The sequence below is a fragment of the Peromyscus eremicus genome, chromosome 8b (genome assembly GCF_949786415.1).
Source record: "Peromyscus eremicus chromosome 8b, PerEre_H2_v1, whole genome shotgun sequence".
Lineage (NCBI taxonomy): Eukaryota > Metazoa > Chordata > Mammalia > Rodentia > Cricetidae > Peromyscus > Peromyscus eremicus.
Window position 1 is genome coordinate 26,519,837 of NC_081424.1, and position 13,280 is coordinate 26,533,116.

Genomic DNA, 13,280 nt, shown 5'->3' on the forward strand with positions numbered 1-13,280 from the left:
GTCTATCTATCTATCTATCTATCTATCTATCTATCTATCTATCTATCTATCTATCTGTATCTTTGTAATTTTGAGGCTAGAGTGCTGCTGTAAATTTCTAGAAGTAAGATTGCTAGGTTAAAGGGAATGTGTAGCTTTGCTAGATGCTACTAATAAATTCTCCTCTGTTGTTCAGCTGTGGATTTCTGTAGCCGTATAAGAGAGTTCTTGTTCTGCAGTTTTTCTACTAAGAATGTATCGTCAAGCCTTTGAAGATTTCCTGATTTGTTGGGTGAAAGTGGTATCGAATTACAGTGTTAATTTATATCTGAATAGAAGTCAAGTCTCGGCTTTTTTTAGACTTTTTTTTGAATAGACTTTCATGTCTTTTGCCTCCTACCTCTTATAAAGATGCTTTCGTAGAGATATTAGCACTTCCTCTTCCAATATTTCTGTAATAAATCACAATACTTTCTTCCAGATTGCCAGTTATCATTTGACTTTGACAATAATTGCTTTCTTGCCGTATACTCAAGTTATAAAGGATTCATTCTAGGCCTTTTGAAACTGTGTATTTTTGTTTTAGAACTCTCATCCATTTGGAACTTATTCTTTTCGATGTGAGGAATGGTTATGGTTTGTCCTTCTCTAGAAGCTCAGCTCTTAACTCTTAACTCTTTTTTTCTTTTATCTTTAAACATTTTTTATTGTGTGTGTATGTGAGTGTGTGTGTGTGTGTGTGTGTGTGTGTGTGTAAGCATAAGCATGCATGCATGTGCATGTGATGTATGTTTCTGGGTACAGGCATGCCACTGTAGGTGTGTGAAAGTCAGAGGACAGTTTTGTGGGGTTGGTTGGTTCTCCTTCCACCTTTGTGTGGGTTTTAGGGAATCGGGTCATCAGGCTTCTGCCACCAGCACTTTACCCACTAAGCCGTCTTGTTGGTTCAGTCTTAAACTTTAAAACAAACACACAGACAAACAAACAAACACACACCAGCCCTTTTTATGGAGTAAAAACAGTTCTTTGGAATTATGTAATATTCGTGTACAGAATGACTAGTGTGCACACTTAGGGTAGACCTTAGAGCTTAAAAAGGACATTGTCATAATAGGGGAGGGAAGGGAGTATGCTTCTCTTGGTGCAGTGGAGCCTAGCAGTATTGTGAAATCCCACCTTCACAGCACAGGGTGCTGGCTGCCTTATGAGTAGTGAGGGTGAGGGTACCTGACTGTGTTTGCTGTGCATGGCTCCCTGCATACGGTGGACAGCCGGCTTTGATCATCTCACTGTTCACACAGAAGAGGAAGGTCAAACGGTCGGAGAGTCTTTGCAGGATACGCCACTAAAGTACATACTCCCAATCTTTGTTTATGGTTGAAGTTTGACTTTAGCATACAAGTCAGTTTTTGACACTTCTACTTTGAAACTGGTTATAACCCCTAATTTTGTACAGAAGGTCCTTAAGGGTCATTAGTTTCCTCACGGAACTACTCATTCACAGACAGCTTGTACCTTGGAAAGGACTCGAGAAATAGCACTGTGCCTTCTCCATGGCCATAGGTTTTTCCATCCTCTTGGATGATGGTTTTACCTTTGGCTTCCATATATTAGGGTTTTTGTTGTTGTTGTTTTTAATTCAGGTATGTCTCTTTTAATGGTCCAGACTGAAATGTGGACAGTTTCCCAAATGCATTAGCATTGAACTAGTCACTGCTGTGGTTTTTCTCAAGGCTACAGAACAGGTTGAGATCTTTTCTTGCCTAAACTTCTTTTTCTTTTAGACAGTTTGCTGTTGCTCTGAGTTATATTCTGACTTACAGAAACACACTTTCCTTTCTGTTTTGGCAAATATATTCTCATTTTTGTCACACTACATTTTTTTTTTTTTTTTTTTCTCGAGACAGGGTTTCTCTGTGTAGCTTTGCGCCTTTCCTGGAACTCGCTTTGGAGACCAGGCTGGCCTCGAACTCACAGAGATCTGCCTGCCTCTGCCTCCTGAGTGCTGGGATTAAAGGCGTGCGCCACCACCGCCCGGCAAAACACTACATTTTTTCTTTCATTTTCCAAGTAGAGAAGAAACATCCTATTGGGTCAGCTCTTGGTGGTAAGAAAATACACTATTAAAGTTAGCATGAAAATATACAACACCTGTGCTGGTGTGAGCTGTCATTAACTGGATGCACAGTTTTACCTCATTTGTGTAGTAACAGAATTTGCCCCTATTTTATCTAATGGATACACTAATAAACTTTCTGTTACTCTAACAAAATCATGATATAATTTACAAAGAAAAGGGTTTTCTTTTTGCTTCACAGTTTTAGGTGGGCACACCCATTGCTTGTAGGCTCTTGTTGATGTCAGGAGACAGTGTTAAGGGGCACAGGGTAGAATTAACTGCTTACCTCATAGCGCAGAAGCAGAAGAAGGGAGGTCTGGGCTTCTACAGTCCTCTTCATTAGAATAAACCTGTTGGCCAGAGGTCCCCCTTCTAAGCCTCACACTCTAGACAAACTCCCTTTCCAATAGAGCCACGATGAGGACCAACACTTTAACACATTCATCTAGGAAGGGCATTGGACATCTAAAACTATACCAGTAATTTAGTATGATATAAGCTAATTTTATTTTATTTTTTAACTTCAACTGGTGCTGACCCCAGAGGAGGTGCTATAGTATAAAGGAAAGAGTATGTAGTGTGAGTTTACTTTCCCAACGAGGTGACTGGACAAAATTCTTGTCTAGATGGCAGTTCCAGTCATTTGTAAATTGGTCATAGTAATACATTATGAAGATTAAGGGAGGTAGTGTATACATATGTTAGAATGTTGTTTGAAAACTGGTGGACATTCAGTGGACTATTAGGCTACTGTTATTGTTTAATGGTTACTTTCTTATGGACGTAGATACTTTTTGGTGAACCTGCTAGCTAATACTAAATAATGATGGAAAGTTTGACCATGAACTCACTTTCTAGTCCCCTCTTGGGCTAATTTCCCAAATATTCATAAACTGAATTGCAGCTTAAGTTTGTAAGTGTCTAGTATCTTGTTTATGATAGACTGATTGAGGTGAGCATGCGTTCAGTGTCTTATGTAGCATAGAGCTCTGAAGCTGTGGCGTCGACTTGTTCTCTCAAGTGAGGGAGCTCTAGCAGTCAGGGTCCACCAAGGAGACATCGGAGGTGTAAGAAAAATGCTACAGCACCTTCTGAATTTGTCATTTCCGAGTGATAGACAAGGGTCCAGGTGAGGAAGTGGACTTGGTCCTGAGAGGAAACTGGAGGATGGAAAAGATACTGGGAAGTAGGTCTCAGTAGATCGTTACAGTGTGTTCTGCTTTACAGTTTTTCCTCGTTCTTTGTAGTTTCTTTCCTACATCCTTAGTTAGTCAAGTTGAGTTACCACCTTGGCCAGTATTCTTGTGCTCAGGCTGCTAGTTCATTTAGAGTTCTTTTTCTGAGGGATAAAACAAAGTGAAAAATACTGGCAACAGGATTACCAACTTCTTTTCCTTTTTCCCCTTTAGTAAAACCAAAGTCTAGTCTCACATTTCCTCACAGATTCAAAGCTTTCCTTAGCTCTCCAGAGATGAGAATCGTAAGTTAAGTTTTATAGTGTGGAGTCAGTTCCGCTCATTGTATTCTTTTGCCTGTAAGATACTACACTAACCTTAAAATGGTTACTGTTTGGGTAACAAGAAACTGAAACACGGTGTTAGTCTAACTCACATATGTGGTATTAGTATTTTACTTTGGATAACTGAAATGGGTGAGTCTCTTTCCTACCTTTTCAACACTCACCCTCTGTTTTTACTGCCCTATCCGCCCAAGAAAATGCCGTGTAAGGTATAACAAAATGTAAAAACTGCTGTAATTGAAAGAGCAATAGATGATTAACAGTGACTACCCAGTGATCAATTCAGAGAAACCAAGTTATTATGATTTTCTTTAAAAAGTTAAACGCTTAAAAGACACAAGTTGCAGGTGAGTCTAACAGATTATTCATCTCCTTTCAGCAGTGTACTGTAAATTGAGTCTTCTCAAAAGTCCCTCTAAGCAATGGATAAGGTTCTGGGTAAGGAAGCACAGGAAAGCTTTTCTGTTCCCTTTGACAACTAGTTCTTCTAGGTGAGTATCTGCCTCGATGGGCAGAATTGTAGTAATTCCTTGTGATTTGGGTGAAGTGACCTTGTGAGGCTCACGAGTCATCACATACAATACCTTGCCTAACTCCAGACTATCCTGTTTCTAGACTTAAGAATTATGAGGTCTCTTTTACACTGCATCTCACAAAAGCTTCAGGGGTTAGCGTGAGAAGATCTAGGTTTTAGTTTCCACTACGCTTTGGGTCCAGCCTTCTTCTTCCTCAAGGGATACAGTAGGACACTAGTTAGTGCATTTCAAAGTACTCTTCCCTGACTACTTTTTAAACGGCTGTAGATCTAGAATTTGTAGATTCAGACCCTGTGAAGACATTGCACATCTTAATTTTAGAGGTTACATTTTAAAAGGGTGGAAAGAAAGTCCCTAGAGTTTGTCCTTTGTCCAAGTCTGTGCTTACTTTGTAGTCTAAGAACGGATTTCGCATTTCTACTTGACTGTCATCTTTCCATATTGTAATTGGGCATTGATCAAGCACAATAAGCATTTTTAATTTGAATTCATAGAAGTATACAGTTTAATGAAAAACAGTTATTAATGTTTTATTTAACTGAATTTTTTGTAAAATTTTAAAAATACTTGTTTTTCTTTTAAGGTATTTTATTTTTAATTGTTAGAACTTTCCTTCATTTGTGAACCAATCATATCTGTCATATTCCTTAGTCTGGTCAGTTTATATTGGGATATTATTCTTCCTTTAGCCATAGCACTGTTTAATAGAAAAATGATATTATTAACTAGATAATTTACTCAGAAATTGATATTTATAGTTTATACCAAGAGATAATGACATGACAATATTTTAAGACAGGCCATGTTTTAGCTCGTAAAAGCTAGTATTACATATATGAAATATGTTCACTTTAGTTCTTTGAAACTCAAGCCCAGTTATTAATTTATTCTAGATCTTTGTATTTGCAGACTTGTATGTTCACTTTTAAAAGGGAAGCAAAATGTTTTTTAATAATCTAAGATAACCTGAAAATGTCTAAATATGCATTATTTTGAACAAAAAAGTAGTGTTGCTTAGGTAGTGTGAAATAACAATGCCATGATATGTATCGATTCAAATCCTTGCTTTGTGGCCAGTTTAGTGAGTTCAGTTTCGGGTTTATTTGTTCAGTTCTGAGCCTTGCTAAATTTAACTAGCTTGGTGTCATTCCAGGGTACTCTGCCTGCAGCTAGTTCATAAGACTCTGGATCGAATTAAATCAGGAAAGGAGCCCTGGTCTGGGACTCTCTGGTTAATAGTCACAGTTGTGTGGTTTTCCAGGTGGCCTCCTGATAGCATCTGCTCACTTCGGTGCATATGTGTGTGGGACAGACATAGATTACAACACGGTTCACGGCTTGGGTGAGTAGAACTTCGAGATTCTTCAGTGTCTCTGTTCTTCGGCCAGATGGGCCTTGAAACTGATAGAGAGCTTTATGTGACATTTTAGTGTTTAAAGCACAACATTTTAGTGAAATTTTACCACAAAACTTCTTTGAGTAGCTACATTTTATGACATCACTAAAGGTATACAAGGTGAACTAGAAGAATATTAAGATGATTTAAAAAAAAAAAAAAAATCTCGCCATCCCCAGCTAAGAACTTGTCATCCTAATAAGAGAAGTTTTTAAAAAAAAGGTGAACTGAGGTTGTGAACCTCAGTGTTGGAAGGAAAAGGTGGAAGAGATGGAGTGGCCATTTTGTAGTCAGCAAGTCCATGTTAAAGAAATGTGTGTACAGGGGCTGGAGAGATAATGGCTCAGTGGTTAAGAGCACTGCCTGTACTTCCAGAGGACCCAGGTTCAATTCCCAGCATGCACATGGCAGCTCGCACCTGTCTGTCACTCCAGTTCCAGGGCTTCTGACACCCTCACATAGACATTCATGCATGCAAAATGAACATAAAAATAAATTAAAAAGAAAACACATATAGTCTCTCTAGATTAAGATTACTGCCATTGATTTACTCAGCAGTCATGCTTTGAGTATAGGTTGGATTTATATTTAGTCTTTGAATAACATTTAAACATTTAAATTTTTGTGACCAGTACGTACTTGAAACACTTGAGGTGTCTACAGATTTAAAGATTCTGCCTTTAAATGAGGGTAACTTGAAACACGATCCACTTTGGTTTTGTGGCAGTTATGGAAGACATCTAAAAATTTCAAAGCTTCACTCCTGGTATATGATTGGATGGAATTAAGTCAGAGTGAAAAAGTATATTTCTCATAATGGAATGGTATTAAAAATACCAAGTTACATTCATGATTTAAAATTGTTTGCCTCTATGCTAGTCTTCTCTGTTGTAACTTGAATGAGTTCTTAAAACAATTTAAAGGTGAGGTTTTATGATACTTTATGTTGCTGAAGCTGCTGTGTGCTGTATTAATAACTGGCACGCTATTACCTTGACTCTTAAGGAGCTTAGTAATACTTACTGGGGGGAAAAGTTATAGTTTTGAATTAATAACTGGTACGCTATTACCTTGACTCTTAAGGAGCTTAGTAATACTGGGGGAAAAGTTATAGTTTTGAATGTTTTTCATAAATGGACTAGCTAGAAGATACTGTTGTTTGTATTTTGTTAGAGTAAGTGAAGTGTTGAGACTTATTCTAGTTTATTGCTAGTAGAAGCAATATATTTGATTTAAGGAAATTGTCCCACAGAGCCTTTAAGACATTTTTATTTATTAAAGTTTTTTTGTTTTGTTTTTTATTTTATTTTTTTTATTTTATAGTTTAATTTAATTTTACATATCAGCCACAGATTCCCTTGTTCCTCCCCACGCTCCCCTCCCCCAATCCCATCTCCTCCATGGCAAAGACTCCCCTGGGGATTGAGTTCAGCCTGGTAGATTCAGTCCAGGCAGGTCCAGTCTTCTCCTCCCAGGCCGAGCCAAGTGTCCCTGTATAAGCCCTAGGCTCTAAACAGCCAACTCATGCACTGAGGACAGGTCCCGGTCCCACTGCCTGGATGCCTCCCAAACAGATCAAACTGATCAACTGTCTCACTTATCCAGAGGGCCTGAACTATTTATTAAAGTTTTGAAAAGTTATTTCATAGCCTTCGGTCTACTGGAAGTAGATTCTAATTGAGGAGAGTTTCTTAGATCAGACAGTTGCTAGGGCTGTCCTCTGCTCCCCGTTTCTGATCCCTTAGTTTGTACCGTAGAATAGTCTCGTGTTTTTCCCAGTCGGGGAGTTAGGAGCCTTTTCTGTCCGTCCGTCCTACGGGGTCCCTTTAGCTGTATTTCCGTTTCCTCACCCTTTGCCCGAATGCTGCCTCAGCCTGCTCTCCGCTTTCGCTCTCACTTCCTGCTTGTCTGTGATCCTGTAGCGCCTGCACCCACTGCTCAGCCCGAAACACCCACTAAGGACGCAGAGCCCCCCTGTTCCACTGTGTTGAGTTTCATAAGCCTTCCTTCTTTCCGGGATAACGTCCTCGCTGGGTGCTGCTCTTACTCTTTTGAAGTTTTATTTCAGTCACTTTAAGACCCTGGGGTTTTCTTTCATTTCTGTTTACATAATTATTTTTTTCCTAGCATCCAAATTTTATGTATTTATTTGTTTATTTGTTATTTATATTTTTGGGTTTTTGAGATAGGGTTTCTTTGGCTGTTCTGGAATTCTCTCTGTAGACCAGGCTGGCCTCAAACTCACAGAGACCCATATGCCTCTGCTTCCTGAGTGCTGGGATTAGAGGTGTGTGCTAGCATCCATTTTTTAATTCCTGTTTCCATCATAGTGAATGTTGTTTGGAGTTTTTCCATCCTTTTGATTTTTTTTTTTGAGTTTTGTTTTACTATAAAATTGATCATAATACAAAAGTGTATAATTATGTAACAATAATTGCTGGGCATGGCGTTGCATGGCTTCAGGAGGCAGAGGTAGGAGGGTCGCTATGAGTTCCAGTCCCTGCCTCAAGTTTAAGAATAATGCTAGAGCAAGCCCTTGGGTAGCTTGCACCTAGGTTAGAATTAGATTCCTTCTCACCAGCTCCACTTGTTTAAATGTCGATGGCTCCAAGTGTGTGCGTTCCAGAGTTCACCTGCCCCATGATTATCTCTTTCCGCTAGTACCATTTTCTGGTTGTGTGTATGTGGAGTGTGTGTGTATTGTGTGTGTATGTGTGTCCGGTAGTTATATATCTCAAAATTTGCCATTAAGCTGTTTTTTTCTTCAGGTGTCTTCGATCTTACCACTGACATGATCATCATCATCCACTTAGGTCTCATATACTAGGCTTTTGAGCTTCTTCACTTTCTCTCTATGTACACTGACTTCTCATTAGCAGTGTTTGCACTTGTCTGTGTTCTTCATGGTCAAAAGCTGCTGTAGTTTACAAGTTAGCGTTCTTCATTTCTGTTTCATTTATCTGATCAAACATTCATTCAACATGGAACTCTTTACTGATGTGGGAAAGGTCCATATTCTACTCAGTTATGTATCTTACTTAAGAATACTTCATACTTAGAAAGTATTGGCCATTTTAATAAGGTGTATTTTACTGTTCAAAATAATAAGGTGAAATATTTGTGTAATTGTATGCATACAGTTAAGATTACAAATGAACATACATTTTATGTGGGTAAATGTGGGTTAGCATGAGCATAAAAGTATTTTCAGCTGAACTAAAGAAAAGAGTAATGCTCTGTTTGATGGAATAATTTTCTACCTTCATTTTCTTTCTCTTTAGGAAAAGCTAGTAGAAAAAACCAGAAATGGCGAGGACCAGATGAAAACATCAGGGCAAATCTTCGTCAGTATGGCTTAGAGAAGTTTTACCTTGATGTCTTGGTTTCAGATGCCTCTAAGCCTTCTTGGAGGAAGGGAACGTATTTTGATGTAATCATCACAGATCGTGAGTTTATTTTTATACAAAGTAGGAAAGGGGTTAGTTTTCTGAAACTGGTATATTTTAAGTACAAAATATATCAACACATGTAAGAAGTGCCCACTTGTACTAGGGTTCTTCCCACTCTTCTTCAAAAACAATACAAAAAATTATGACTAGATAGCAGCTTGTTAATTGAAGTACTTAAGGGTTTCATTTTAGTAAATATATTTATTTCCTGTCTATATTTATAGCTGTATATAATTTGCCATCCATTTTCTCTTCCACTTACCTTTTGAGGCATGTATTTTTATAGTGACTGTGACTTGTCATTAGTATAGCAGCTAGAGGCAGTGTTATTTATGGGTACTGTGTCAGTCTCGGGGGCGGGGGGGTTCAGCAATCTCACAGTCTTCCACAGGTGAGCCTCTGGAGCACCTGTTTTTACTGGCATCTTCCTTCTGTACGTAGAAAGATCTGGGGTTGTGTTAACCACTGGCTTGTGCCCCAACTTGCTCCAGAACACTACATGAAAACTTAGGTTCTGTGCTCCTGAATCTTGAGTATTTGACGTGTCGTATTGAAACAGATGTGCCTTTTCCATAGGGTTGCTAATAATCTTTGTAATAATTTTTGTAATTAAAAATCTTGGTAATATTTGGTAAGTAGTGCAAAGTTAAGACCTTTTGTTAAGACCCATTTTTTTGTTCTTTGACTAGAGGATTTCAAATCTAACAAGAAAGTTCTTAGGCACTAAGATGTCATTGTGAATATGCATTATGACAATTTGGACCTTTTATTATTTACTGTTTGTTCTTCCAGTATGGCATTTTTACTTCTATACTTTAGTGTGGATTTTCTGAGCCAAGATACTTAGCTGCAGTGTAGCAATCAATTTTAAAAAATTTTTATATATATTGTTTGTTAACTAGTTTTGTCAGTTGGACCACTTATATTATGAACTGTTGTTTTCCTTGAATGCAGGAGTCTGACTTCAGAGTCAGGCATTGCAGTTAGTAATTTGGGGCCTCCATTACTTATTGGGTCTTTATACTGTGGATGTTTTTGAAGACATAGTTTCCCTTCCCTGAGCATTTTATGTTAAATGTTTTTGGGTGGAATAATGCATGGGTGAGGTTCTTTTCCTTCTGTGGATGTCACATTTGCTTGCACACGATGTGTGTCTGTCCCTCATTGGCGACTGGTTGACCTGACTCTCTGCTCTTTTTATTCCTGCCTAGCTCCATATGGCATCAGAGAATCTACAAGAAGGTCAGGTTCACAGAAGCAAATACCAAAGGGAATAGAAAAATGGTGAGTGAAATTTAAATGTAACGAGTTATTACTTTGAAAAACTTGTTGATTTTTTTTTTTTATAATTGCTATGAGCAATCTTAAACTTTTTACTGATTTTGTAATGTTTGTTCTTTGTTAGTCCAGAAAGCCACGTTCCTGTCTCCTTGAGTTATCACCTGAGTGACATGTTTTTTGACCTATTAAACTTTGCAGCTGAGACCCTCATACTAGGTGGACGACTAGTCTATTGGTTACCTGTATATACACCAGAGTACGTAGTCTTTATTTTTAATGTTGTTTTCTACTGTGTTTGTACGTTTTAAGCATTCTTGTTTCCTCATAATTCTATATTTACTATTTATCAGTAGCCTTGATTTACTTATATACTAGTAAAAAATAATCTCCTTCCTCTTATTAGTTGGATTTTTTTTTTTTTTTTGACTTTTTAAAATAAGGTTGGCAGACGACAGCCTTTGGGCCAGATATGCTTTGCATACTGTTTTTATAAGATGGTTGAGCATAACTACCTTTTATATTTTTAAAAGTAATGGTTAGAAAACTCACAAAAGACTATGTAACAGAAAATCTGAGCATGATAATGCATGTTTGTTATCTCAGAACTTGGAAGGTAGGTAGGAGGTCAGAATTCAAGGTCAAACTCGGCTACCTTCTGAGTTTGAGGTTAGTCTGGGCTATGTAATGTTTAAAAAAAAAAAAGCTGAAAGAAATACATGTACCCACAAAATCTAAAATCTCTGCGTTCTGGCTCTTTGTCTGAAAAGTTTGCCAACTCTTGCAGACCTCTTAGCTCAGTGTCTGATATATCATAGATGTTCAGTAGCTGCTGCCTAGTAGAAAAACACAGGTGATTTTCAAAACTGTACATGAGTAACTCATATGTGTACTACTCCAATGCTGGCTTTTTACAAGCCTGTCATGTGTTATGGCCACCTTAAATGCAATCAATCTTTTTTACAAGCCAAAGTAAAAAATATGCATATATTTAAAGCTCTGTTTTATGTTGAACATGATTGGCTGTGTTACTCAGTAACTGGTATAACTGCTGAATAGAGCTGTGTACATCAATGATAGAAGACAAGGTATTTGAATAAGATGTGGTATTAGAGGGGCCTAGAGAAGGTTTCAGTGGATAAGTCAAGCCTGATGATTTGAGTTCAGTCATTGGGACCTACATGGTAGAAGGAGAGAGTTGACTCCCATGAGTTATCCTCTGACACACACTTTTTTAAAAAGAATGGAATCTTAAGTTTGAAAGACAGTATTAAGGTTATGGTTTAGTTATTTCTAATCTGCCATAGAAATCTCTTTTTAAAAATATTGTAATACTTGTCTTTGCTGTATATACTTGTTCAAAAGCTGTTGAGGACACTGGTAGCAATGGTGGGTTAGATGCCTCAGGATTTGGAAGATATGTAGCTTTTTCTTTATTTTATAAACATTGTATTTGAAGTGACTTTGGCCTAGCTTTAGTTATGCATTTGTTTATCAACTGATAAGTACATGTATCCAGATTACTTAACACTGGCTTTATGTTTTCTTAGAGGGCTAGAGTTCTTGTTACTCTTACAGAATACTCAGGTTCAAGTCTCAGCCAGCACTGCACATAGGTGGCGTTGTATCACAAACCCCACTGCAACACTGTTTGCCTTGTATACAAACCCCACTGCAACACTGTTTGCATAGTTTACAAACCCCACTGCAACACTGTTTGCATTGTATACAAACCCCACTGCAACACTGTTTGCATTGTATACAAACCCCACTGCAACACTGTTTGCATTGTATACAAACCCCACTGCAACACTGTTTGCATTGTATACAAACCCCACTACAACACTGTTTGCATTGTATACAAATCCCACTGCAACAGTTTGCATAGTTTACAAACCTCACTGCAACACTGTTTGCATTGTATACAAACCCCACTGCAACACTGCTTGCATAGTTTACAAACCTCACTTCAACACTGTATTGTTTACAAACCCCACTGCAACACTGTTTGCATTGTATACAAACACCACTACTATGCTATTTGCATTGTATCACAAACTCCACTACTGCACTGTTTGCATTGTTTACAAACCCCACTGCAATGCTGTTGTGGAAAATGATAAACTATTCATCATTTTTATGCATTTGTAGATTTGCATCCTACAAGAGTCTCCCTTTCATTTACTCATTTATATTTAGTGGTATAGAATCATGGATTACTGTGTTCAGCTTACTAGATTATTACATATTCTTACGACTAGGCATTATACTAGACTCTTACAGTCCAGTTCTCATATGCAATCAGTATCAGTGGTGAAAGCCTGTTGTGTGGGGATCTTAGGGTCAACAGTCATAGGGAAACATCCCATTCCTGGTACTGGGATTTTGTTCAGTGACCTTAGGGCTTCCAGGTGTGCCTTTTCTACTCATACCAGATGCCTGTGTTCAGACTCATTAGCCATAGTTTTATGTTTATAGGCACAGACTGTTGTAGGATTTTCTTAGTCACTCATTAGATATCACCTACGCCTTGTCTAGCTATAAAACACCCATGAATATCATTGCAGATCCGAGCCCTGCACCCTGTCCCAGTTATTTCCCATCCTTGCTCCTATGGGGTGTACTTTCATGTCTTTCAGATGCCTCTTTAAATCTGTAAAACACTCAGGTTAGCACTATATAATGAGACCTTTTTACATAGTGTGGGCAGGATCCCTGAGGGCCCGTTGCAGTCCATTCCAAGCACATGCCTACTAGGATCAATATACAATAGCTAAAAGGTTACTAAAAAATAGTTTACAAGGTCCAACATAGCACAGAAAGGCCCCATTACTTGTAGCAGTTCTTTGCTCAGAAGAACAGTGTTCACAACGAGAACATGGATGGATGGATGAATGGGGAACATTCCCATAAGATCTTTAAAATCTGTAATCATTCTTTGTGAGCTATCCCAACTCCTCCCTCTGGAGTATTGTTTTTTAATGTACATTCATTCTGTCCCCAC

At 38.1% G+C, this 13,280-nt stretch overlaps 1 protein-coding gene across 2 annotated transcripts in view; it reads left to right on the forward strand.

The window, feature by feature from the left end:
• The window catches only part of Trmt11 (tRNA methyltransferase 11 homolog), a 49,872-nt gene that overhangs the window by 17,256 nt on the left and 19,336 nt on the right, over nucleotides 1-13,280 (forward strand). For both annotated transcript variants that reach the window (XM_059272605.1, XM_059272606.1), the window contains 4 exons: nucleotides 5,415-5,495; nucleotides 8,831-8,995; nucleotides 10,210-10,282; nucleotides 10,404-10,535. In XM_059272605.1, coding sequence (XP_059128588.1) covers nucleotides 5,415-5,495; nucleotides 8,831-8,995; nucleotides 10,210-10,282; nucleotides 10,404-10,535 — 451 coding nt within the window. The remainder of the gene's footprint in view (nucleotides 1-5,414; nucleotides 5,496-8,830; nucleotides 8,996-10,209; nucleotides 10,283-10,403; nucleotides 10,536-13,280) is intronic.